The sequence below is a fragment of the Canis lupus genome, chromosome X (assembly GCF_011100685.1).
Source record: "Canis lupus familiaris isolate Mischka breed German Shepherd chromosome X, alternate assembly UU_Cfam_GSD_1.0, whole genome shotgun sequence".
In the NCBI taxonomy this organism is placed as follows: domain Eukaryota; kingdom Metazoa; phylum Chordata; class Mammalia; order Carnivora; family Canidae; genus Canis; species Canis lupus.
This window is the reverse complement of record NC_049260.1, coordinates 103946511-103973591: the sequence shown is the minus strand read 5'-3', so window position 1 is coordinate 103973591 and position 27081 is coordinate 103946511. Positions and strand designations below refer to the sequence as shown.

The window sequence follows — 27081 nt, the reverse complement described above, 5'->3', positions numbered from 1 at the left end:
ATGAAAGCCTGCACACTGAGACAGAACCAAGACCTTACCTATTATGCAACACGTTCCACAAGCCTGGCCAATTTCAAAGTACATTATGGAGGGCTGAAGGGAAATACCTCTCCACAGATGGGGGTGGAGAGCCCCAGCCACGTGAGTGCCTGACCTCCAAATGCATAAATGCCAAGGGCTTTTCAGAGCCAGGTGGCAATGTGTGCAGGGATAGAAGAATCAGAGATTATTCTTATAAACATGGTATGGGATCTTACAGAAGGGAGCAAAAAGGAAGCCTTGATTGGAATCCTTACAAGAATGGCTATATATTCTTTATGACTGCAGAAACCTTTAAAATACACAAACACATGGAATGTGGTAGCGTTGGGGGAGATTAAATACTCTGATGGAAAAAAATAATCAAAAAAATGAGGAGGGGAAAGGAAAATCTTGAGTTTCTTAAATTATTTGCAAAGAAACTGGAGTCTATGACGGAATTTGGTCCTCATGACTGAAATGTTTCTCTGGTGTCGGAAAAAGTATTGCTGTCGTATCTCTCTTTAGAAATTCTTTTTTTTTTTTTCTCATAATAAAAATCCCATGGCAGCTCCTTGTCTGGAGGACTTTAAAAATAGGAGCTATTTCATCTGTCTGGAATGGTCTGTGTCAGCACTTGCCCTAGGCTAGTTTGCCACATAGGCAAAAACTCCCCCTTCCCTTCTCCTTCCCAGACGCCCCCTCCTCCACTGCCCCCCAATGCCCTTCACACCCTTGCACCCCCCAACTCTGTGTGAGATGAATCTCTTCTCCAGGGCCACAGCTCCAATGTGATCTCCCACATAATATCCAACCCCCTCCTCCCCAGCTGTCTCCAGGTGCTGGGGATGCAGTAGGTATCACCGCTGGCAGCCTCTTTGCATTTTAAAATAGGACTCTGGTCACCTCAGCTGCATCTCCAGTCAGTGGAGCTTTGGACTATGTAGCCAAGTGGAGAGAAGTGCAGGGAAGAGGGGAGGATTTTTGGTCACTGGGGGAAGGGGGTGGGGCAGGCCACCTTCCTGGAAGCTATTAAATACCAGATGTGCCCCCCCCTTCCACGTGGCTTTGCCTTGAGGGAGAGGGTAGAGGGTGGGAGGAGGGTGGCTGGGCTCTCTGACCTATCAAGGTTGTTGCCTTAGACTATGGGTCGGTGATTTCCAACTACATTTCCCCTCGCCCGGCTTCCTGTGCCACACCATAGGGACCTCGTGACCTGGTGTTAACTAGGGGTTTTCGGTGGCAGTGTGTCTTTGTGCCTATCAGCCAGGGCTCAATTTTCCCATCACCGTCCTCCCTGCCACAGCCACCCTCGGGTTCAGCCATGGTGGCGGCTGCAGATCAGCCCCAGCCGCGCGGCCCAAAGAGATGTTCCTGAAAGATCTGCAAAGCTCCAGTTCTCCGACGAGCCTGGTAGGGGGCCTGCTTTGTGTTCACTATGTAGGTGGGCTTTAGGAAGAAAAAAAAATTATGTGTGGCCTTCTGTGAAGGAATGATGCTGTGCACAGATTTGGTGGGAAAAGCTGCCAGGCGAAGGCTACACCAGGAGCTCATCGGAGTAATTTGGTCAATTTCATGTCAGAGCAACAGACATGCAAGAGTCCCTCCAAGGGGACCTCCAAGGTGCCAGGCTCTGAGTTAGACGTGGTGAGTGACAAGGAAAATGAAGCAAGACTCCTGCTCTGAAGGGACTCAGTCTAATGGGGAAGGCAGACATCCCAGGTTAGGCGTGCCTTGTTGGAGGTAAGTGAGGGTGCTTGGGAGCATGGAGGTTGCCCTTGGCTTCACCTGTTGCTGATTGGGACGGGGGAGTGCTCTCCAGGGCAGACTGGGTCTGAGCTGAGCAGGAGTAAGCCAAACCAAAGAAAGGTGGGAAGGGCTGCCTGTGGAGAAGGAATGACAGGAGCAGAAGCATGAGGTATGACGCTCCTTGACCTGTGTGGGGAACTGCAAGTGGGCTGCGATTATTAGAAAGGAAACTGCCAGCAAGGGGGAAGCACAAGAGAAGAGGCTGGAGGCAGGCAGGAAGAGAGCCCAGGAAGATAGCCCAGCGTCGAGATTGCCATTGTGAGTATAGACTTTATCTTGAGCGAGCCACAGAAGGATTTTTAAGCAGGTCAGATTTGCATCTTGATTAAACTAGTCAATTTGGGGGAAATCATTCAAATTGCCCATGGGATGACTTGATTAAAGAATTCCATTGAAAAGGTAGATTTGCCGATCTCCCCATAGTTTAAGTGCAAGGCTGTCTTTTTTTCCAAGAGGGTTTGTCATGAGTGTGAGGCTTTTTGGTGAGGGAAGGGCCCTAAGACAATCTACAGGTACATGTATGTATTTATCTGTAAAACATCATCCTTTGAGAGGATGCGGGACCTCTAAACGGTGCTGACCTCGGAAGCTGTGTTTTCAGAGTTGGCTCGCTCCTACCCTTTCTTCTGCACCACAGTAACTGTATCAGGGTTGGGAACGCAAACTGCTGTGATCTCTCTGTTTCATTTAGCAAAAATCATCCGGGAAGGCGCTGTTTAACCTGAGTTGTGGCCACCTAAATCTTGCTGAAAAGGAGTATTTCGGATTAGAGTTCTGTAGCCATTCTGGAAACAATGTAAGTTGGTTTCATTATAGGGTTCTTTGTGTCTAGAATTGCTTCTCAAGTGCAGTTTGTGGCTAGGTATGTAGGGCTCAAACTTGACTGAAAAGTGAAAAAGCACTTAAACCCTTGCAACATACTTGGATTTAATAACGATTTTCTCTCCCCCCTCCTTGCCTATTTTAAAGTCACCTCAGTTTACCAAACAGACTCTCCTACCCTGTGCTTCTCTTTTGTCACCCCGTGAAATAGCAACCTAAGCTTTATCTATTCCGGCTTTCCAGAGACTGGACCTCAGCCTCCACAATGAAGATTCCTGACCTCACCAGTGTGAGGGGACTCTTATTGCCCCTCTCTCAGGTCCCAACATTCTCTATGTTCTTCCTGCTATGTCCTGCCTTGGCATCTTGGCATATCTGTTATCCCAGCTCCTTCCCTGAAAGGCTCCTTATATCTATTAAGCTGGCATTTGGGGGCTGTAGGATTCAAATGCAGAGCCAAATGCCTTCATTAATCTTCGTAGCAACTAATGAGTCTTGTATGTGACACCTTTGTCACCCTGCTTAGGCAAGGGAGCAGCAATTCAAATGTCAACAACAAAGAGTTTATAGATCAACAACATTCACTGTCAGCAGGCAAATACAAGGGGGCTGATTGAGTGTGGTGAGGTACATCGTTTCTTTGACACGGCTGTTACTATCTTTAGAAGGAGTGTAAGCTGTCTTGGTGTTTATTTTATGTTGACTTTTATCTGTTACCAAAAAAAATAAGCTTCATTCAATGTCACATTTCATCAATTTTTTTCATTAATGTTATCACAGGTCTGGTTGGAACTACTGAAACCCATTACAAAGCAAGTAAAAAGTAAGTATGGAAAAACACTTCAGGGATCTCATTCTCAGTTACAACTTGAAAAGATTTCGGTGCCACATGATTCTTTACCAAATATAAGGAGAGAGAAGGGCTTCGATGCATTATTTTAATCCTTAATATGTCCAGTGAGTCTAGCAATTAAAAAATCATTTTAATTTTGTCCGAGATGAAAAAAAGTCATGCTGCTGGATCTTCAGGTAGATTTGAAGAATACAGATATTGACAGCACTCTGCGGATTGGCTCACACTGGAAAACTGCAAATCTTTGAGCATCCTCGCTGTTCTTGGAGAAGGAAGAATTTCCTCTGCTCTTCAAGGCCCTTCTAGCCAGACAAGAATCAAAATGACATGAGACAGATGAACAGGGGATATTCAGATTTAATCTCATACGTGTGGGGAGGCCACACAGACATGGAAATTACAAAGACAGTCGGTCAAAATGGGCTATGTGTGTCATCCTGAATGAAGGAGAAGGGAATAAGGGTCTGGGGCTTCAAAGGGAAAGAATGCAATTCACAGGAAGAAGAAAAAGTAAATGTTTGGTAAACAAATGTTTGCTGGGCCATTGAGAAACAATGGGACATAGAGGACTTTGATCAAACAGGCCTTGGGAGGTTCCTCCATGTCTACCACACCTTGTTCATATTATAATGTAGTTATCTAAAGTGATAGCCTTCTTCCTGGTACAGGCTCTCCTTTCCAATGTAAATTTAGCCAGTTAAAGCAGAGGTAAAGAGCATTTCCTGAATTGACTGGGTTTCGATGGCTTTTAATGCAACATAATCGTTTTAAAAAGATGTTATTTATTTATTTGAGAGAGAGTGAGCTTACAAGCAGAGAGAGCTGCAGAGGAAGAGGGACAAGCAGACTTCCCACTGAACAGGGAACTGGAACCCTGGGATCATGACCTAAGCTGAAGGCAGACGCTGAACCAACTGAGCCACCCAGGTGTTCCTTAACTGGAAATGATCTTAATACCTAACTGGCTTATTTTAGGCAGCCTGACTCTGTCACTTACAATGTCAATATTCAATGCCATTCCCTTCTGCCTGAAGATGTTTTCTTTTTAACATGGCACAGACATTGTCCATTTGTTTCATTTCACATTTGAGTGCCTACTACGTACCAAATCTACCCCCCCCACACACACACACCCTGTATTCCACCACCTTGTGCGGTAGTTTCAAAATTTCAGTGGGTATTAGGATCACTTGTTCAAATGCAGATTCCTGGGCTTCCTTGGGTTGGGGAGTGCCCAGCAGCTTGCATTTTTAACTAATTCCACAGGTGTTTCTGAGGCAGGGGGATTTCACTGTCTTGTGATGTCTCTTCACTCACCTGCCCTCTCCGTGGCAGGTTCTGTCTGCTCCCACTGCATTATAATCATCTGTCACATTATTCCAAAGGCTTCCTAACTGATACCGCCCCCCCCATCCATCATCTACCCAACTTCCAAAGGGAACTATTGAAAATGGAAAGGCAACCACATCACGCTCTGGCTTAAAATGCTTCCATGGCTCCTTATGGCCCTTAGAATGAAATCTGAACTCAGTTAGCATGATTGGCAAAAGCACACCTGCCTCTCTAGCTTTACTTCTGCCACTGACCCCTTGGTATTCCTACCTCTCCCGACTATGGCAAAACTAACCTCAGGTGTGGTGTTCTCTGCGAAAAGAAGAGATGTCCACCTAAATTGGAATTTCAGATAGAGAATCATTTCTTTGTGTAAGTATGTCCTGCGTTATTATTGTTTACCTGACATCTCAATCTAACTGGAGCCCTCTCTCCTCCCTCTTGTACTTTGCTGGTACTTAGTGCTTGCAACCGCCCGTGGTGCTGCCTCGTCTACCAGGCTAAGGGTGCTTAATTTTCTTTTCATTCCTGGTACCTGCCTAGTACAATGCTTGGCCACTAATAGACACTTGACAAATATTTGCTGAACAAATGGTACTAATGGTGTATGTAGGTGTTTGCTTTTGATGCAAAGACTTTCTTTTCAAATGCAACTAGGAGTGAAGGCAAGTAGATGTAGTTTCTTAACTCAGATTTTAAGCAACAAAGCAGCGGCAGTGCATACACTTCTATACACTTGTAGTTTCTCTTATGAGATACTTGATGCCAGATGATAGTCACCTGTTTCTAAAGCAGGCCCTTCTCTCAGCCAGGAATGAAGAATCCCAAGTGGCAAGTGATATATATTTTTTTTAATGGGACACTTCTTAGAGGACACAGAAGGGCCCAGAAATAGGCACATCTTTACAAGAAGAAACTCAAAGAAAGAGAGGGTAGAAAGAGGAGCAGGAGAACTTTCCTGATTGCTATCCACATAAAGACTCAATCAGAAATACCACCATGTTAGAAATGTGAAAAATTGAAACTTAAAAGTCTGAGGGAGGGAGAGATGGGGAGTGGAGGGAGGAGGAGAGGTGAAGTGTGTGTGTGTGTGTGTGTGTGTGCGTGTTTGTGTGTGTGTGTGAAAGACCTATAACTGTTGTGATGGACATTTAAATAAAACTTATGGAGATACTGTGTTTTAAGATCCTAAGGACGTTGTTTTCGAATTTATGGTGAAATTTTTCCCAGTGGACCCTGGACATCTTCGAGAAGAGCTTACAAGGTAGAGTACGTCCCTTTGTGTCTGCTGCATGATATTACATAAGAATCATTATTTTCAATTTATCAGAGAATGGGCTTCTAGTCTTCTCTGGAAAGCTTGGCTCTCAATCACTCTCCGGCAGATGATAAGGAGCTGGAGAGAAGGTGGTCCTGGCTGGTCCCCAAAGTGTTAATCTTCCAAAGGGTGGGGACCTCTGGGAGAAGGAAGGGTGGCATTCTAGCAGGGCAGCCAGCCTGGGTGCCCACTTGGGGGTTCTGCCATTAATTGCGGCAACAGTAAGAGTGCTTGGCTTCATCACATCTGTGTTCCAATCGGAGGGCAGCATGATGGCACAAGTGTGATACCAGCTAATTTCCGTGGATATTGAAAACTTGTGTGTGTGCGTGTGCCCGTGCACATGTGTGTGCGGACATGTGCACACACACCTCCAATAGGTAGAGAGTAATGATGACATATACTTATAAAAAATTTTAAAAAGTACAAAATAGTCTAAAAATTATTTAAATAAATTATTTAACATGTATAATATAAATAATTGATAATTTTATTATGATTCTTTAATAATCATAAATTATTCATGATTTTAACAACCATTTATAATGATACATTATTCATGATTTTAGATAAGTAAAATATTTTACACTTATAAAAATTAAAAAGTTAAAAAGTCATGTTTTCTTAATAAAACATTCAAAAAAGTATATTTATACTTATATATAATGCCCATCAAAATTACAACGTAAACCTGCTTCTCTAAAAATGCATTGTCAACTTAACACTCCTTCAAACCCAACTGTGCTTGCTAGACCCTAGAATCTTACCCTAGAAGAGATATATGCAATCATCTAGCCCAGCCCTCCTGGTTCACAGGGGAGGAAACAGGTCCTGGGAGCTGGGAGCTAAAGTGACTTGGCCAGGACTTCTCCCACCTCCCCTCCCCACCCTCACTCCCCTCCCACTCCCTGACACTATGGCTCATGGCCAGTTCTTCGCCCCTTTGGTACAGGAGGACTTGTTTGCTGAGGGGTCTTGGCAGACATCACTTCTCACAAGTCTGTCACCAGCTCACCCCGTCTCTCTACATTTATGAGTTGTAGGCCACTTTCCCAGATAACCTGATACCTTGGTATCTGTACCATTTTGCACTTGCTAAGTTGACTCTCAAATTGTGACCAGTTTTAATGGAGATAAACTTTCTCCCCCACCCCCCGCAGCCAAAAAAAAAAAAAAGAAAAAGAAAAGAAAAGAAAAATCAATGCGATGATAAATGATTCATCAGCTGTTCAGAGTGAGGATTTGGTATTTGTAGCAGGCAGCTGCCCTCTTAATAGCAAGAAAAGTGTCAAATGACAAGAAGTTTCCTTTCTTGCTGGCTAGGAGCAAAATGAGATTCTTTTTCCCTTTAGCAATTGAGGCTTATTATTCTCATTTACATCTATATTTGAAAGCAGGCAATGGCAAAGGTTAGACCTCAATTTTTCCTCAATGGTCTGTCAAAGATACTTAACCATAGTTGACTTCGCAAGGATGCCTTGTTTGGGGCCAATCCATGAGTTTCTGAGAGTGACATGCAAATATAAATTTTCTAATTGAGTCATTTTTAACCCATTAGGGGAGCTCATAATTTGAAGGATTATAATGATGAATGAGTTTATAAATTGAATGATCACCTACTAATTTTACCTGTTTTTTCTAATTTAGATTTGTATCTATCACCTGTAATTAATTTTGATTTACCACATTGCCTTCAAGGCTTAATTGATTTAAATTAAAAAGTCCAGATAAAACTTTATTTAGAAAGTCACATCTTATGTTAGGAAATGCCCATGGTAGATACTCAATAAGTGTTTTAAAGTATAAAATAAAATATTGGCACCAATTTTGGACCATGGAAGAAAGCAGTCAGTGATAGAATCTTACTTTTATGCATCTTTTCAAAGTTGATGCTCCTTTGATAAGGGCTTGAAAGTGTAGAACAAATGCTATCTCTTTGGCCAAGCTCTGGATACCAACCTGCACTTTCTGGGTCCCTGATGAGCCCTTGGTGGGCAAAAGGGCAGTCTGGCTTCGTTCCATTCAAAATACAGGCATTTTCTACCTTCTCTGTGCCAAGTGATGGGCCGGCTTCTGATGATACAGAGAAGGTGGTCAGGGTGAAGCATGGCCTCAACTCCTTGATTTCTGCAGCACCATCTCTGGATAGGAAGAGGCCTAAATTCAGCAGGTGACCTGACTTCTGGCCATGGTTTCACTATCTTTGGGCAAATGACCTTGCCAAAATCATCCAACTTCTGCCTTTCCGTAATTATAAAATGGGGGTGATCGCTCCTGTCCCACCAACCTAAGTTGTTTTGATAGTGAGTGCTTGGTAGCAGTTGGTAAACAGAGCATCTTCAGCGGGCTCATTTTTGCTGAATCTCCCTTTCTCTTGGGCTGGGTATGTGGCTTAGCTATGTGGCAGAAGCCACCAGAGGATGATTGGCCAACTCCCTCAAGTTGGCAGGAGGATTTAGCCGGGGTGATGCCTAATGGCTGTGAAGCCTGCCAAATGCTGTATCAGCCGAGCTGTGGTCTGGTGCTAGTTTGGGGCTGAAGCAAAGCCTATGCATTAGTCACCATCCCAAAAAAGCATCTCATTGGGGGTGCCGTTTCTTTCTTGAAACATCTTGGATCTGGGAGAAGGGAAATGCTTCTTGCTTGCTCCTGTTTCTTTCTCAAGATTTTTTTCCCCAACTTTTTTGCAGGTATCTTTTTACTCTTCAAATAAAGAAGGATTTGGCTCTAGGAAGGCTTCCATGCAGTGAGAACTGTACAGCATTGATGGTATCTCACATCCTACAATGTAAGTAGCAAATATTAACTTTGGGGCCTGTCAGCCAGATAGAGAACCATGCAAAGGAGCAGGATGTGTTAGGACTTCCAGAGGAGAGAAAGCCTGCGTAAGGTGTGTGGAATTGGCATGGTCCAGTAGAAAGGGGTTGTTCATTATGGTTATGTGGCTTTGGATTCCAATCCAGTCCCTGCTATGTTCTAGCTGTTTGTAGGCTTGTATGAAGTCCCCTCTACCAGTGTGCCTCAGTTTCCTAGTCTTTTTGTTAAGGATTCTATTTATTTATTCATGAGAGACACACAGATAGAGGCAGAGACATAGGCAGAGGGAGAAGCAGGCTTCCTGCAGGGAGCCTGATGTGAGACTCATCCTAGGACCCTGGGATCACAACCTGAGCCAAAGGCAGATGCTCAACCACTGAGCCACCCAGGCATTCCAGTTTCCTAGTCTTTACAATAGTAACAAGAGTACCTTTTTACTGAGTGGTTATATAGATTAAAAGTAAATGCTGATGTTCTTCTATCATGGTGTAACCTCTCCCCCCCACATCCCTCCTGCCACTCTGCCTGGGGCTTGCTGTCCAGGAGTTGGGTTGGACTAATCTGTCCGAGCATGGATTTTGCCAGGCAAGCTCCACTCTCTCTGTCTGCCCCAGGATGCATTTCTGGTACATGCTTTCTGCAGCACATTGTCATGTTTGATGGGATTTTTGTGTTGCTCTTTATCATGAGTCCAGAGAACAAAACACAGAGTACAGCAGGTGGAAAGAGGCTGAAAGGGAAAAAGGCTCTAGGCATCTATTAGAGTTCCCCACTTGCCGGCAGCCAAGTAGTTAGACGCTGAATAATGAAGGCAGGGAAAAGGAGACCTGGGGGAACAGTGGGGGCCTGCCTGGGAGGGGGTGAAGCCGGGCAGGCCAGGCTTCTCCTGTACCCCGAAGGCCAGGGTCGAGGCAGCTGGAGGTAGTATTTCATCTTTTATGGCCAATGGATTCACTCTCTCTTCTAGGGAGGCCTTCTAAGAATAGGCTATTCTTTACCACTTTTGCAGGATTATAACGTCGTTTTTTGGCTTGTTTTACAAGTTTGGTTTTGACCTCTGTCTCTGACCTTCCCAGCAGGCCAGAGCTGGTAGATTTCTGACTTCATGGAGAACTCCCGAATGAAGTGCTTGGATAGGGACAGCATCTAACTGAGTGTTTACCGAGGGACTCCCGACTGGGACAGGTGATGACAGCCCCAGGATATCAGGAATGCAGTGGGCAGTGAGAGCAGTAGTAATCAGGAAAGGCTTCTGGAGGAGGTGTCTTTTGTGCTAGACCTCAAAAGGGCACATAGAAATGGGACAGGTAGTGATAGGCAGAGACACAGCTCGAGGACAGTTCAAGCATAGTGTCTGTTCAGGAGAAGTGGCAGAAAACTAAGAGTCGAATTGATGGGCTTTCAGTGCTTGGCTTGGTGGGGGGCACGGAGTAAGGTGGATAGACAATGTTGGAAGACTTATCTTTTTTCATTATCAGCTTGTTAATGACTGGGGCTCCCCAACATTCTTTCCTGGCTGTTGGGGAGGCCATTTCATTCTTAATAGTTCAGCATTATGGATTTGGGCATTCCCTAGTGGCCATTTCAGGCATAGCACAGAGAACTTTCATTTTTTTTCTTTTTTTTTACTTACAAATTTATTTTTTATTGGTGTTCAATTTGCCAACATATAGAATAACACCCAGTGCTCATCCCGTCAAGTGCCCACCTCGGTGCCCGTCTTCCGCTTTTCTAAAGGCTATTTTGTCAATCCAAGTTTTTTCCATAGGGAAAAATTAAAAGTTTCAGTGAGCCCAGCTCCTCACAATCCATTTCACTGGATGCTAAGGCAGTGTGTAGAACATCACCAGGCTGCTCGTTCATTTTTTCACTTATTTATTCATCCCATGTTTATGTCCTAGGCACTCAAGACTCTCCACATTCTGACCTCATCTGCCTAAGTCTCCCTTACATGTCTTTTTTTATGAATGCTCTTAGTAACTTCTTTGTCATTCATTCAACAAAAACTATCGGGTACCTACCTCATGGCAGGTGCTCTTATAGGCACGGCAAACCATGCAGCAAACTAAACAGACACAGAGTCTTGCTCTCATGGAGCTCACGTTTTGGCAGTGGAAGACAATCAGACAATAACCCAAATAAGGAAACATATAATGTATGTTAGAAGGTGATAAGTTCACCAGAGAAAATCTCATATGGAAGTGAGATGGGGAATCCTGGGGATGGGTACTGAATTTTTCAATGAGGTAATCAGAGTAGGCTTCACTGTGAACATGACAGTTGAACAAAGACTTGAAGGAGGTGAGACAGCAAGCCTTGCAGAAATCTGGTGGAAGTTTGTTCCAGGCAGAGAGAACATCCTGTGCAAAGGCCCTGAGATAGGAGTGTGCCAGGAGTGTTCAAGAAACATTTAAGCAGGCCCTGTAGCTGGCTGGAGCTGAGGGTGGGGGGAGAGTAATTGTGGAAGGCCTTAGAAGCATCTTAAAGACTTAGAACATTACCTGAGGTGGGAAGCCACTGACACATTTTAAGCGAAGGAGTGAGATGATCTGAATTAGGTTTTATTTAGCTATTTTTTTCCCAGAGCTTTTATTTGAAATAGAGAGACTGAGAGAGCACAAGCTGGCGGAAGGGTAGAGGGAGAGGAAGAAGCAGGCTCCCCACTGAGCAGGGAGCCCAATACAGGGCTCTATCTCAGGACCCCGGGATCATGACCTGAGCCAAAGGCAGTTGCTTAACTGACTGAGCCACCCAGGTGCCCCTGAATTAGGTTTTAACGGGATCATGTTGGCTACCTAGGGTGAAAACTTTATAATGGAATGATGGAAGTAGGGAGAACAGAGAAGAAGCTATTGCAGAAGAAAGATGATGGTACTTTGGGGCCAACATGGTAATAGTGAAGATGCTTGTAAAATTTGCTACCTTCTTTTACTGCTGATATTTACTCATTTACATTTCGTAGGTCTCTTCCTAGATTGTCATAGTCTTGCATGGTGTGAAAAACCAGCACAGTCTTATGTGTTCTTGTGTTGTCCTAGGGTCAACATCGAGTCAGGATTGTGTGCTTAATAAATTGAAGAGTTGGTGGGTGTGTGCGTGTGCATCTAGTTTTTTTTAAGATTCTTTTTATTTATTTGAGAGAGAGAGAGAGATAGAGCACAAATTCAGGGAGGGGAAGAGGGAGAGGGACAAGCAGACTCCCCATTGAGCAGGGAACCTGACGTGGGACTCAATCCCATGACCCCTGAGATCATGACCTGAGCCGAAATCAAGAGTTGGACGCTCAACTGACTGTGCCACCTAGGGGCCCCACTAATTTATTTTTGAAAACAGCTGTATTGAGGTATAATATACTTATAAAATTCACCCTTTTAAAGACTATAAGTCAACTGTTTTTAGTAAATTTACAAAGTTGTGCAACCATTACCACAGTCCAGTTTTAGAACATTCTCATCATGCCAAGAGACCTCTCATGCACATTTGCAGTCACTCCGTGTTCCCATACTCAGCCCCAGCAACTACCAAATTATTCTGTTTCTATAGATTTGCCCTTTCCAAACATTTTATCCAGAATGATAGAATATGTAGTCTTTTGCATTTCTGTGGCCTTGTTTCAGTCAGCATAGTATTTTTGAAATTCATGAATGTTCCAGCATGAATGGCAGCAGTTTATTCCTTTCTTTTGCTGAGTAGTATTCCATTTTATGGACATACCACATTTGTTTATCTATGTACTTGATTGTGGACATTTGGATTGTTTCAAGCTTAGCAAATATGAATAATGTTATGAACATACATGTATGAGTCTTTGGACATGTTCTCGTATCTCTTGAATAGATTACTAGGAGAGTAATTGCCTCATCTTAAGGTGAATTTACATTGAAAATGTTAAGAAGCTGCTTTTACATTGAAAATGTTAAGAAGCTGCCAAACTGTTTTCTTAATTACAACAATAAAACCAGAAATGTGTCACATTCCCAATTTCTCCACATCTTCACCAATAGTTGGTATTCTCCATTTTTTTGGTTGTGGACATTCTAGTGGGTATGAAGAGCTAACTTACTGCAGTTATTATTACCATTTTCCTAGTGACTAATAATGTGGATTACCTTCTCATCTGCTTATTAACAGTTGGTACATTTTTGTTGGTAACATGCCTTTCAGATCTTTTGCCCATTTTAAAATGGATTGCTGTCTTCTTATTGACAGTTGAGAGATTTTTATATATTCTTTTTTAACTTTATTTATTTATTTAAAGATTTTATTTATTTATTCATTAGAGACATAGAGAGAGAGAGGCGCAGAGACACAGGCAAAGGGAGAAGCAGGCTCCATGCAGGGAGCCCGACGTGGGACTCGATCCTGGGTCTCCAGGATCACACCCTGGGCTGAAGGTGGTGCTAAACTGCTGAGCCACCCGGGCTACCCAACTTCATTTATTTATTTTTTAAAGTAACCTCTACATGGGGCTCAAACTCATGACCCCAAGATCAAGAGTCACAGGCTCTTCTGACTGAGCCAGCTGAAAACAGCTGTATTGAGGTATACAGCTGTATTGAGCCAGCCAGGCACCCCAGATTTTTATATATTCTGATTAAAAATCATTTATGAGATATGTAACTTGAAAACTATCCCCCAGTTTGGTGGCTTGACTTTCTGTTTCTTAATCCTGGCTTTTGGAGTGGAAAAGTTTTTAATTTTGGCAGAATTCCCCTTTTTCAATATGTTTTAGTGGATCATGCTTTTGGTGTTGTATTGAAGAACTCTTTGCCTAACCTTAAGGTCACAAAGATTTTCTCCTAAGTTTTCTTCTAGATCTTTAACAGATTTACCTCTTAGATTTAGTTATATGACCTGTTTGGAGTTTTTGTTTTTGTTTTTGTTTTTTTGCCTGCCTGTGTGGTGTATGTTGTGAAGTAGGGATCCAACTTCATTTTTTTTTTGTCCATGATTGTCCTTTTTTCCTATTTTTTTTTTGAAAAGACTATCATTTCCCCCATTGACTTGTCTTGGCATCTTTTTGAAAAACCAATTGACCATTAATTTGAGGGTTTATTTCTTGATTCTTAACTATGTTCCATTGATCTATACATCCTTATGCCATTATTACACTATATCCTTATGCCATTATTACACTATCATTTATTATAGCATTGTATTAAATTTTGAAATATGGAAGTGTATATCCTCCAACTTTGTTCTTTTTCAAAAGTGTTTTGGTTATTTTGCATCCTGTGCATTTCCATGTAAGGTTTAAGGTCACCTATCAATTTCTATTAAAAATACAATGGGAATTGCATGGAATTTATAGATCCATTTTGGCAGAATTACCATCTTAACGGTATTGAGTCTTACAATGCATGAACCCAATGTCTCTCCATTTATATAGATCTGTTAAAAATTTCTCTCAGCAATGTTTTGGATCAGGCCCTGGGCTGAAGGCGGTGCTAAACCACTGAGCCACCGGGGATGCCCTTGGTTTGGTCTTTAAAAAAAAAAAAAAAAACTTGTTATATGAGGATTTTCATTATGACACGACTTTTAAAATATATATATATATATATATATAGGGCAGCCCCGGTGGCTCAGCAGTTTAGCGTTGCCTGCCTGGGGTGTGATCCTGGAGACCCGGGATTGAGTCCCGCTTCGGGCTCCCTGTGTGGAGCCTGCTTCTCCCTCTGTCTGTGTCTCTGCCTCTCTCTCTGAATAAATAAAAAAAATAAAATCTTAAAAAATATATATATACACATATATTATCTGTCATGAATGTGTCACCTGTCTAAAATGTAATAAAAAATCAAGAGTAAAAAGGAAGTAAGTTTCCAGCACTCAACATCAGTGTCCCTTGTCTATGTATTTTAGTCACAGGATTCCATGGAGAATGTATTTACTCTTACAATTCATAAAATGCTAACAGTTTTGGATATCTAGGTCGTCAGTTAGAAGTCATAATTAGAACCAAGGGCAGAGGGATCCCTGGGTGGCGCAGCGGTTTGGCGCCTGCCTTTGGCCCAGGGCGTGATCCTGGAGACCCGGGATCGAATCCCACATCGGGCTCCCGGTGCATGGAGCCTGCTTCTCCCTCTGCCTGTGTCTCTGCCGCGCTCTCTCTCTGTGACTATCATAAATAAATAAAAAATTAAAAAAAAAAAAAAAAGAACCAAGGGCAGAGAACTTTTCAGGGCAAGTCAGTAACCAGGAAGTGATTCATATCAATCTGACAGAGAGGAGAGGGAAAAGGCATAAAAATTATAAAGAAGACACAGTAATTAAGAAATTGAAACATTTTGAATCCATTAACCGTAGGGGCAGATAAGTCCTGTATACATCGATCACCTTTATAGGCATTGTGTTATGACAGACGTATATAACAATAAACTAGAGACATCAAGAAAAGAGTAGATTATGATCAAGGATAGCTGCCAGTAATTTGGAAAAGCCAGAATGATTTCCAGAATGATTCATTTACTAGGGATTCTGGATAGCTGGGGTTTTACTCATTTCCCAGTGTACAGAATTGTATTTTCTCACAGTTCTGGAGGCTAGAAATCCGAGACTGGAGTGTTGGCAGCTTTGCTTTCTTCTTAGGCCTCTCTGTTTGGCTTGCAGATTGTCACCCTCTGGATGCATCCTCACCTGCTCTTTCTGCTGTGTACCTGCACTCCTGGTGTTTCTTCACAGGATCAAATTTCCTTTTCTTATGAGGACACTAGTCTGATTGGATTAGGGCTCACCTTACTGACTCATTTTAACTTAACCTCTTCTTTACAGGGCTACCTCTAAACACAGTCACATTCTGGGGTATGGGGTTTAGGACTTCTACGTTTGAATCTGAGGGGAGAGGGACACCCATTTCAATCCATAATGGGGATTGGTGAGAAGAAAAAGATCATAACCAGGCTGAGGAAGAAAGAACTAATGAAACATTCATCTGTGATCCTGGAGCCTTTAAGACCTACAGTGTGTCTGTGATTGACTATACTGAGACTTCATAGCAACCCACTGCTTCTTTTTTTTTTTGTCTTTAAAAAAATATTTTATTTAAATTCAGTTTGCCAACATATAGTATAACACCCTGTGCTCATCCCATCAAGTGCCTCCTTAGTGCCCATCACCCAGTTACTCCTTCCACAACCTACTGCTTCTGGTTTTAAAAAGATCCAGTTAGTTCCCCCATATCCTAAAATATAAATCCACATAAAGCATGGAGTGGAGGGCCTAGGGCCACATTGGCTGCAAAGAAAGGACTATTTGGGGGAGGTCAGAGGGTCTGCTGGGCACTCCATTACTAAAATGTTCAGTGCTAATGTGGATGTCACTTCTCTCTCATGCAGCAGAACTGGGAGACTTTCATGAAGAAACAGCTAAGAAACATCTGGCACAGACCCGGTACTTACCAAACCAAGACTGTTTAGAGAGCAAGATCATGCAATTTCATCAGAAGCACACGTAAGTACTTCAGCTGGCACCTGCTTCCACCAGCAGGAACACGAAAGCTAGGGACAGACTCTTAGAAGCAAGTCCTGAAGTCAGAGAAGCTTTGGCCTCAGGAACACACTGAGACCTTTGGGTGCAGGTGTCATTCTTGCAACATTTATTAGGCTCATTAATTCTTTCCCTTGGCAGTGGCAGGAGCCCAGCTGAATCTGACATTCTGCTACTGGATATAGCGAGGAAGCTTGATATGTATGGCATCAGGCCCCACCCCGCCAGTGACGGCGAAGGGATGCAGATCCACCTGGCTGTTGCTCACATGGGAGTACTGGTGTTACGGGTAAAAACTCTTTCCTTTAAAGTCCTGTAGCTTTGGGGGTGACCTTAGCTCAGACTCAGGTGTCCATTCCTGCGGTGACTTCAGCCCTTGGTCTTACCATCAACCAAAAGGTGGAGGGGATGCTCATGAATGTCTTGGGTTAGTCTTCTCCCCTCAATGTGCTTTGTTTCCGTTTGTGGTCTGTAACTGGCTGTTTTGATTCTGAGGAGCTCACACATTAGATCAGGCCAGTGTGGTGGTGAGACAAAATCAAGAGGCTCTTTGGAACTTTTAGACTCTAAATATGAATACAGATTTGGGCACCCTAAAAGTTTAGGTTGTGACACAGAATGCACTCACCCTGTCCTAATCCAGAAAAAACCCACAGGGACCCAATGAGAGCACTGAAGTAAGTCACAAACAGGTCAGGTGCAGACTTGGCTAGAAGAATGTAGGCCTTCTTATGTTTCTGGTTGTTAAGTTTTGCGGCATGAGAGCCACACAAGTGGGCAAAAGACCCAATGGGTCACAGGCATATCTGTTCACCTAGGAGGAAATTTGACCCATTCCACTCTAACCTGGGATGGATCCTTGGCATTTCCTACTACGTGGGAGCAAATGGGGAAGGAAAGGGGAGGGGAATGAGGCCATTGTGTTAGTTGTGATCTCTTCCAGTGTGTAAGTACTTCTGCGGACAGCGTGGAATGGTGTAGCTGGTCTGATTTGTCCCAGCCCAAATCCAGTAAAAGAATACTTGTGTGGGCGGGCAGCCCGGTGGCTCAGTGGTTTAGTGCCGCCTTTGGCCCAGAGCCTGGTCCAGGAGACCCGGGATCAAGTCCCCCACATCGGGCACCCTGCATGGAGCCTGCTTCTCTCTGCCTGTGTCTCTGCTCCTCTCTCTCTCTCTCTCCTTGTGTATGATTCTCATGAATAAATAAATAAAATCTTAAAAAAAAGGAATATTTGTGTACTGAGTACTTTGTATGTGTTTTGTATTGCATTTATCTTTTTTTAAAAAATGACATCAGGTTTACTGAGATATAATTTGCACACTATAAAATCCATTGGGTTTAACTGTTCAATTCATGGGGTTTGAGTATATTTACAGAGTTGGGCAGTAATCTATTCATTCATCCTCCCGTCAGTATGGTTATTGTACAGCCATTTTGTGCCAGACACTAGAGCTGCAGAGGGAAACGGGAGTGATCCTGACTTCGTGGACCTTGTATTCTACAAAGTCTTTCTTTTTTTAAAGATTTATTCATTTATTTGTGTGTATGTGAGAGAGAGAGAGAATGAGAGAGAGAAAACGAACACAAGCAGGGGATAGGCAGATGGAGAGGGAGAGGAGAGAATCCTCGAGCAGACTCCCTGCTGAGTGTAGAGCCCAACGTGGTGCTCAATCTTAGCACCCTGAGATCATAACCTAAGCCAAAATCAAGAGTCAGTTGCTCAACTGGCAGAGTCACCCAGGTGCCTCATGGACCTTGCATTCTAATAGGGGGAAGACAGCCAATTAAACAAGTCATTTTAAACAAATGAAATATATATGGGGTACTAAGGTAACACATGAGAAAAGAGCTTTAATATTTAAGCTAAGGAGATGCCTGGCTGGCTCAGTTGGAAGAGCTTGCTACTCTTGATCTCAGGGTCATGAGTTTGAGACCCATGTTGGGTGTAGAGATTACTAAAAATAAATAAATAAATAAATAAATAAACGTAAAAAAAATTTAAGCCAAGACCTGCAGAAGTTGTCCAGATCAAAGAGATAGGGTTGGGGACATCTGGGTGGCTCAGTAGTTGAGCATTTGCCTTTGGCTCAGGTCATGATCCTGTGGTACTGGGGTTGAGTCCCACATTGGGCTCTCTGTGGGGAGCCTGCTTCTCCCTCCACCTATGTTTCTGCCTCTCTCTCTGCATCTCTCATGAATAAATAAATAAAATCTTAAAAAAAAAAAACAAAGAGAGAGGGTTGGCAGGTGAGGGAGGGGATTCTAGACAAACGGCACACAAAGACCCTGAGAAGGGTAAAGGATGGCACAATGAGAAACTAACATTAAGCGTGACCTATGGCTCCTGTCATTAAGATACTAACAATTTATTTGGAGAGACCAGAGAAATAATGATCAATATCACTCAGTAAGTAATCAAAAGCTAATCCGTCATACTTACCTGAAGTTGCACTACAAGAATACATAACAAACTAATAAATGCAGCTTCCTATAGAGAATGGATATGTGGGTACAGAGGGACAGAGGTGTGACAGTGGTGGGAGTGAGACTTCTCGATGTATATATTTTTTATATACTTTTGATTTTTGGGCCATGTGATAAACAAAGGTTTGGGCAGTCCAGGAGAGCCAAAGGAGTTAAGAGGAGTTAGAAATGGATAGTTATACAGAATATTTTAGAAGGGGTGCTACCAGACTGGCAGGACAGCTTGACTATGGGGAAGGTGATTCTGGCTAAGGAAAATGAGGAGCCCTCTGGGAGGGAAGATACAGGATTGGATGGAAGAGTGTTTTCTAGAATCAGTGGGATAGAAGGCCAGATGGATATTCAATACAGCTGAAGCAAAGATACCCCAGCCAAAAGTGTCTAGACTTGATGATGTATGCAGTGAGGGGCCCTGGAAGATGTTTAAGTAAATGGAGTGGCAGTTGAATCTGGAAACATAGAAAGGGAGTGCAATTAGAGAAGCTACTATAGTCATCGCTTCCTCCGTTGGTCTCCGTATCCTGGCTAGAAACCTTTCCTAGCCCTACCCCTTCTTGCTTGCATTTCAGAGCAGCCCTATGCCCCACCTGGAATGCCTTCTTGGCATTCTACCTTCTACCTAGTATGACAGGATCAGTCTGTACGAGAGGTAGGATGGTCCCAGGCATGAAGCATGTTTTCTAATGGGTTCTCATTGTATTCCAAACCAACTTGTGCTGTCATTCACCTTGAAATCTGCCATGCATATCATTACAGGGAAATACAAAGATCAATACTTTCAACTGGGCTAAAATCCGCAAGTTGAGTTTTAAGAGAAAGCATTTTCTCATCAAACTTCATGCCAACATCTTGGTAAGTAGCTTTCTAATAAATTATTTTACTTTCCGTTCACTTGGGATTTCTTGGTTGTTTCAGCAAATGGCTTGAATGTGAGTGGTGAAAGCTGAGGGGTGATGGACTCCCTCTTTTGCCTCTACATAAATAAACCAGAGCGTTAGTCATATTTTTACTGAGGCAAAACACCAAGAAATCCTATTGGCAATTCAGAATGAATAAACTAGTAGGAAAATGGGGTGGCTGAAATGAAAGACAAGTCTCCTTAAAAACCACCCCCCACCACAGGGATTTGATAAGTCAAATGGAAGTGACCAGATCTAGGACTATGGACATATTTATTTGATGCGATCTGCCCCATTTTATATTTTCATCTCCTTTCCTTAAACAAAAATAACTGAACATGGAGTACATACCAAATAATTGAACACCTATTTGCCAAAGCAGGATGTGGGGGGAGTGTGGGTGTAGATCAAGCAAAAGTATCTATTACTGGTCAAGGCTGCATTGTACAGAGTAAGACAAAGGTGCTAGAAAAGATGTTTTTTGTGACTATTAAGGAAGTAAAAAATGTGTATCAACTCATTTTTCGACCTATGGGATATTCAGTAGATTGGGCTTCATTCTCTGGATCCTAGTCTTACATAAAGACATTCATTTGATTGGACACTCAGGTGGCTCAGTGGTTGAGCATCTGCCTTTGGCTCAGGTCATGATCCCGGGGTCCTGGGACTGAGTCCCACATTGGGCTCCCTGCAGGGAGCCTGTTTCTCCCTCTGCCTATGTCTCTGCCTCTCTCTGTGTCTCTCATGAGTAAATAAAAAATAAATAAATAAATATTAAAAGTGGTAAGAGGCTGATTACCAGGTAGCAGCAGTTCATTCTCAAATGGAGCCCTCTCTGCAGGCAGTCTGGTCTTTTAGCATCTGGTGGAGTGCAAGGTGCAGTTAGACACATCAAAGAACAAAGAATAAGTAGGAAGTCAAGCAAGGCCCTTTCCAAGGAGTCCATAGGCTCAGCAATAAACCCAGGAGGGAAGCACAGTTTAACTGGGTTTCCTGGTGGGACTAAGCAGAGAGAACAGCACTTCTATTTGCTTGTGCATGTGTGCAATTCCCACCAAGTCACAACTGGTTTTTATTATATTTCTTATATTTTTAAACATTCATTTATATTTATAATTTATTATATTTATTAATTTATATATTTTTAACATTTAATTTATATTTATATTTATTATATATTTATTATATTTATTAATGAGAGACAGAGAGACAGAGACATGATGTGGGACTCGATCCTAGGACCCTGGGATACGACCTGAGCTGAAGGCAGACACTCAACTGCTGAGCCACCCAGGCATCCCAAATAAAATATTTTTAAAAAAATGTGTTCATTTGAGCAGTCCAGGAGACTGTATCTAGTGTGAAGCTCATGGAGTGGCCCAGGGCTGCATGCAGGAACCTGGAATGAGGGAAGGGGGTGGCGCTCAGCAGAAAACAGGGCTGCATGCATGCATGGGCAAATGGGGGTAATGTAGTGGGTAGGGGGATGGAAAAACTTGAACTTTAGGTCTGGAAGGGTAAGCTCCCCTAGAGCAGATTAGAATATGCTAAATGAGCAATGCAGAGCGTCATGGGACAAGGCAGGATAGGGAGGATGAAGTGTTTCTAGCTGGTATGTTAAAAAAGACTCCTATATAGGTAATTATCCTATAAAGCCTACCATCTGTAAGGAAATCGTCTCCTGCCCCTCCCCCCATTTCCTGTTGGTCATTTATAACTTCTCACTTTGAAAGGATGCCCTTTGATGTTCATTTTAACCTAATTTACAACTTCATAAAAATGTTCCTGGCAGAGAAGAGGGGGTAAAAAAGCATTTGAGGTGCAGGAGCTACAGAGCAAGACTGGCTTCTCAGAGAATGCTCCGTTTTTGAGCAGTGGCCCTGTCTGTTCCTCGAGAGGTTGCCAATGATTTGATTTTAGTAGGTGTGAAGACTGTAGGGAGCCAAGTGGAAAATCAGAAGCTGCATGGGCCTCTGGACCTAGTTTGGAAAGTATTGGGATTCGAAGTTCTTTGGTATTCTCTAAGGATGTTTGGCTTGATGGAAATTGGTTTACACAGGTGTTGTGCAAGGACACCTTGGAGTTCACCATGGCCAGCCGAGATGCCTGCAAGGCTTTCTGGAAGACCTGTGTGGAGTACCATGCTTTCTTCAGACTTTCTGAAGAGCCCAAATCAAAGCCCAAAACACTACTGTGCAGCAAGGGTTCCAGTTTCCGCTATAGGTAATGAAGTATCGCACATATGCAGACTATACACACAACTTCTTTTCAGCAATGTGGAAGGCAATAGGGAAGAGTTGAGTTCTAGAAGCAATAATCCAATAATCCTTTAAGGGTAGTCCCTTTTATTACTCCTCTGTGTGACACTTTAGGTCAATAGTTCCTTACTGGGATACGGGAGGAGGGAAGCACCCTCTAGTTAAGGGGCTAGATTAGAATATTGGCAAGGATGAGGGGGACTTGCGCTATTTGAGAAGATGTATTTTAATGAACCTATTCTTTTCCTTATATCACAACTTACATGCAAGCCACGGAAAGGAAAGTTCAACAACATCCATTTGGTGGTGGGTGGGTGAAAGACAGGTGGGGAGAAAGCTCTGGAGGAGCTAAGGGAGACAGAACACTGAGCAATATGGCGGCAGAGGCTCCTCACGGCAGCCAACACTTTAGAGGAATGGAAGCAAGGTCAAAACAAGATCTCGTTTTTACTTGAACACACCAGCCTAGGAATTCTTTGGAATAAACATTCAAAACTCTTAGCTAAGATTAAAAAACAAAACAAAAAACTAAAACCTTCTAATAGAATGTTTCCCACAGGGGATTTTCAAATAGTGGAAGCCTGCTTCAGTAAGACCTGAGATCTTAAAAACATACATATTTTTGATGGAATCTTTCCAAAATGGATTTTACAAATCCCCGCCTTCTTGAACAGATGATATTGAGCAAACTTTGCCCTTTTCTCAATGATCTGAGTTATTATAAACATCACTTATTATCCTCTGCAGGCAGCTGTAGTACAGGGATGGCCTCAGGGTGTGGGGGGGTGTCAGTCCCTGCACCCCAGTGATAAATGGCTCACACTTTGGGGGTTTTATTATTTTTTTGTGTGATTTCTTTTTTGGCTCCTGTGTTTCTATCAGTCATCAGCTGGTTTTTTGTCTGCTGGCATATGTCTGGCTGGAGCAAACCTCTTCTACTGTTTCATTAACTGTTTTTCTTCTGATAGGAACTGGGAAACCAGATAAATAGCCTTATTAGAAATTGTGTATAAAGTTGCAGGTAGGGAAGAGGCCTTTATAGGGAAGTTGATTCGTTTTCAAGGCCAGAATTTTTTTTTAAAGATTTTATTTACTTATCCATGAGAGATGCAAAGAGAGGCAGAGACATAGGCAGAGGGAGAAGTAGGTTCCATGCAGGGAGCCTGATGTGGGACTCAATCCAAGGACTCCGGGATTAGGCCCTGAGCCAAAGGCAGACGCTCAACCACTGAGCCACCCAGGCATCCCTCAAGGCCAGAATTTTAACTGTGATGAGTTCTGTTTCGAAGCTTTTAAAAATCATCTGAGTTCTGAGTATTTGAGATTGCTCTAGGCCTGATACTTCAAAGAGCAGGTGGTATGGTTCCCGTGATGGCCAAAGATTCATGGCCTATGTCATTCACCCAGACTCTTGACTTCAACAGTAGATTGGGCAGCCTGTGTGGCTTGGCGGTTTAGAGCCTGCCCTCGGTCCAGGGAGTGATCCTGGGGTCCTAGGATCGAGTCTCACCTCGGGCTCCCTGTGTGGGGCTCCCTGCTTCTCTCTCTGCCTGTGTCTCTGCCTCTCTCTCTGTGTGTCTCTCATGAATAAATAAATAAATTCTTAAAAAAACAGTAGATGATGCTTTGGAGGTTGAGTAGCCTACTGGATTATGAGTGATGTTAATAAGATGTTGAACTCATTCTTTTTCATAGCGGAAGAACCCAACGGCAGCTTTTGGAATATGGAAAGAAAGGGAGGTTGAGGAGCTTACCATTTGAAAGGTATATGCTTTTCTCTCTCTCTCTCTCTGTCATGTTGATTTTAAGCGGAATTAGAGATTCTATGTATTCTGTATGTGCCTGAAGACCATTTCAATTCCTTCTCTCTTTGGGGATTTCAGGAAACATTACCCATCTCAGTACCATGAACGACAGTGCAGGTCCTCACCGGACCTCCTCTCTGATGTGTCAAAACAAGTAAGGTTTCTGAAAATCCCTTCTTCTTTAGATAAATGTAATGCATCTACATGTCAAATGCTTTTAGGAATTGATTCTGCCAGAATCTCCCCGGTGTGCAAAAAGGCAGCTCTGTTCGAGTAGGCTAGCCTCCTCAGGAGGTCAGCTATCAGCTAGTCTACCCAGCCAATAGAAGACCATTTAATAAATTACCACTGGTGTGTACCTTATGGATTGAAAGGATCTGGCATATCTTTAAACTGCAATTTGGATTGCTAACATTGTGCAAAAATGCGGATCCCAATGAATTTCTGTGGCTTTGTATTTTTGAAACTAAAAGCTCTTCTTTTTTACCTAATTAAAAATGCTAAGGCTCTGAGGAAGCTCTGAGGTCTTGGGTTAACGTTTTAAAGTACTCTTGCTGTGTAATTTTGTCACTTAATTTAAGAACAAAAGGATGTTCTCCTGGAACTGAGATGATGGCTTCATTTAAGTTTTATAGCATTAACCATGTAAATTATTTTTCTTTTGTTCTTTCTAAAAAAAATAATTATAGGTCTCACAAACTCTCATGTCTTCAAATCATAGGCAGTTTTAATCTCAAAGGCATTACGGAAATATAATGCTGGAAGTTACCATCTAACATATGATCCTTCCATGCCACTCTTAGCCCACCATTTTATGCAGGGAGGTTAGGTCACATGACAGAGCCAGAACCAGAAGGGAGACCACCTGGCTTATTTATAAATGAGCTACTAAACCACACTGCTTGAGATACCATGCTGGCCAAAGTACCTGGAGAACTCAGAGGCAGGGAGTGGAATGGCAGTGAGAAAGGAGACTGTCACGTGCATTTTTTTAGCACATGGATTGAGATATGGTACAAGTTATTTCCTCCTCTGTATATATTCATCAATAGAACAGGGGTGGAAATGACCTTGTGAAAAATACCCTTGTGAAATTGAAGGCTAGTTTAGATCCCTGCTCCCACCCCAACCAAATGGCTTTTCTTTTCTTTCACTAACATGTCCTCTCTCCCAAGGTGGAAGATTTGAGGCTAGCATATGGCGGTGGGTACTACCGAAATGTGAATGGAGTGCACGCGTCAGAGCCAGTGCTAGACAGCAGGAGGAGAAACTCAGCGGTGGAGGTGACATTTGCCGCCGAGCTGGAGTGTTCCAAACCAGAGGTGGATCCGACACTGCTACATCAGTCCCAGAGCAGTTCCTCTTTCCCTTTTATTTATACAGACCCTGTCTTTAGTACTGACCCAGATCCCAGAGACTACTTTGGGGAAAGGAGTCCTCTGAGCTCCTTCCAACCAAGCTCTAAGTTTGCTGACAATCTCATGAGCACATCTTCTGGCCTTGCAAGCAAAGTGAGTCCAGCAAGGCAGCTAACGTACACAGATGTGCCCTATATCCCTTGTACTGGTCAGCAGGTCGACATTATGCCTCCTCAAGTCTTTTTTTATGTGGACAGACCACCCCAGGTGCCCAGACGGTCTCCAATCATGGCAGAGGAAAATGACAGGCCAGACAGCTGTTTGGAGTCCACTATAATGAAGCCAGCCAAAAGAAGCCCAAGGAATGTCAGAATGAAGAGCTTCCAGCAAGACTTTCAAGAACTCCAAGAAGCCATGGCCAGGACTACTGGTAGGAGCAACATCAACGTAGATCTGGAGGTGGAAGAGCCAAATTCAGAAGATGCATTTGCATATAGCATTCAAGAGCAAACCCCGAAACGATCCCAGAGCCAATCAGACATGAAAACTATCCGTTTTCCTTTTGGGTCTGAGTATAGACCTTTAGGGCCTTGTCCTACTCTGAGTCGTAAAGCTGACCTTTTTACATATATGTTTGCAGAGCAGGGGTTTCCAACAGTTTTAACGGATCAGGGAGCAGCAGAAAGGTACATAGGTAGTGAATCCAGTGATTCAGAATCGGAAATTCTTAAACCAGACTACTACTCTTTGTATGGCAAAGGAACACGGTCGCCCATGGCCAGAATCCGCTTATCTTCTGGCAGTCTACAGCTCGATGAGGAGGATGAAGGTGTTTCTTTCAATACACCAACTGCTGAAGACAGGACTTTGCTAAAACCATGTAATTACTTTGTAGCTTAAAAATGTGAACTCGGAACATTTCTGGGCCAGTATCATGTTGCTAACTTGGGTAAAAAAGAAGGAATCTTGGGCACAAATAATTTTCTTAGTTACTATTCATTGGTATTAAGGAGATCTCCTACGTTTGGGCACCTAGCTTATGAAAGATCCAGCTGCTGCCTTGTTCCTCAAACTCCCCTCTTCAGTTTCCTCTGAAGAGACTCTGGAACATACCCTCTTCTCAAAAGCACTGTGGTGGGGCAAGGTGGCTATTTGTCATCTCCATTATACTTTTCCTACAGAGACATTATCTATGAACTTCAGGCTCTGGAACACTGAATAATGGTAACAGTATGAATTGGCATGACACTGGCCTCTGATGTCCTTTAGTGATTTAGATTGTGACTCTGTTGGTCATTTTGTTTTTAAATCATACTGTGACTAAAGGTTCCAGTAAAAATGGCCCTGTTATGTGTTAAAGACTTCAATTTTTATAACATATATTAGGGGAAGCATGGCCCTCCTGTACCTCAGGAAGGAGATGGTGGCATAGATCCTCTCATCAGAATACAAGTTTATAATGCATCTAGGACTTGGAAGAATTCTGAACCCTGGAAATTCGTGAATTAATCAATGTCTTATGCTAGGATATATGCCTGATGAAGATATGATGTTGACTTCTCTACTCTTAACTATGTATGTTTGACAGAAGTTAACTTATTAGTTTATCTACTTTCTCCTGTAAGACTTTTTCCTCCATATCTTGTTGCATGTATGTAGGAAAGGAGATGAGATGAATAGTATTTTTATAAAGAGTTATTGAGGGACACCTGGGTGGCTCAGTGGTTGAGTGCATCTGCCTTTGGCTCAGGGCATGATCCCGGGGTCCTGGGACTAAGTCTCACATTGGGTTCCCCGCAGGGAGCCTGCTTCTCCCTCTGCCC

At 43.0% G+C, this 27081-nt stretch overlaps 1 protein-coding gene across 1 annotated transcript; it reads left to right on the top strand.

Moving 5' to 3' along the window:
* On the top strand, positions 1–27015 carry FRMD7 (FERM domain containing 7). The gene is made up of 13 exons (XM_038588839.1): positions 1–141; positions 1285–1431; positions 2519–2623; positions 3430–3472; positions 6065–6098; positions 8843–8940; positions 16304–16418; positions 16596–16743; positions 19695–19790; positions 21897–22060; positions 23791–23859; positions 23979–24054; positions 25076–27015. Exons 1-13 carry the CDS (start codon positions 1–3, stop codon positions 26156–26158), a joined length of 2319 nt encoding a protein of 772 aa, XP_038444767.1. The 3' UTR covers positions 26159–27015.
* The last annotated feature ends 66 nt before the right edge of the window (positions 27016–27081 follow it).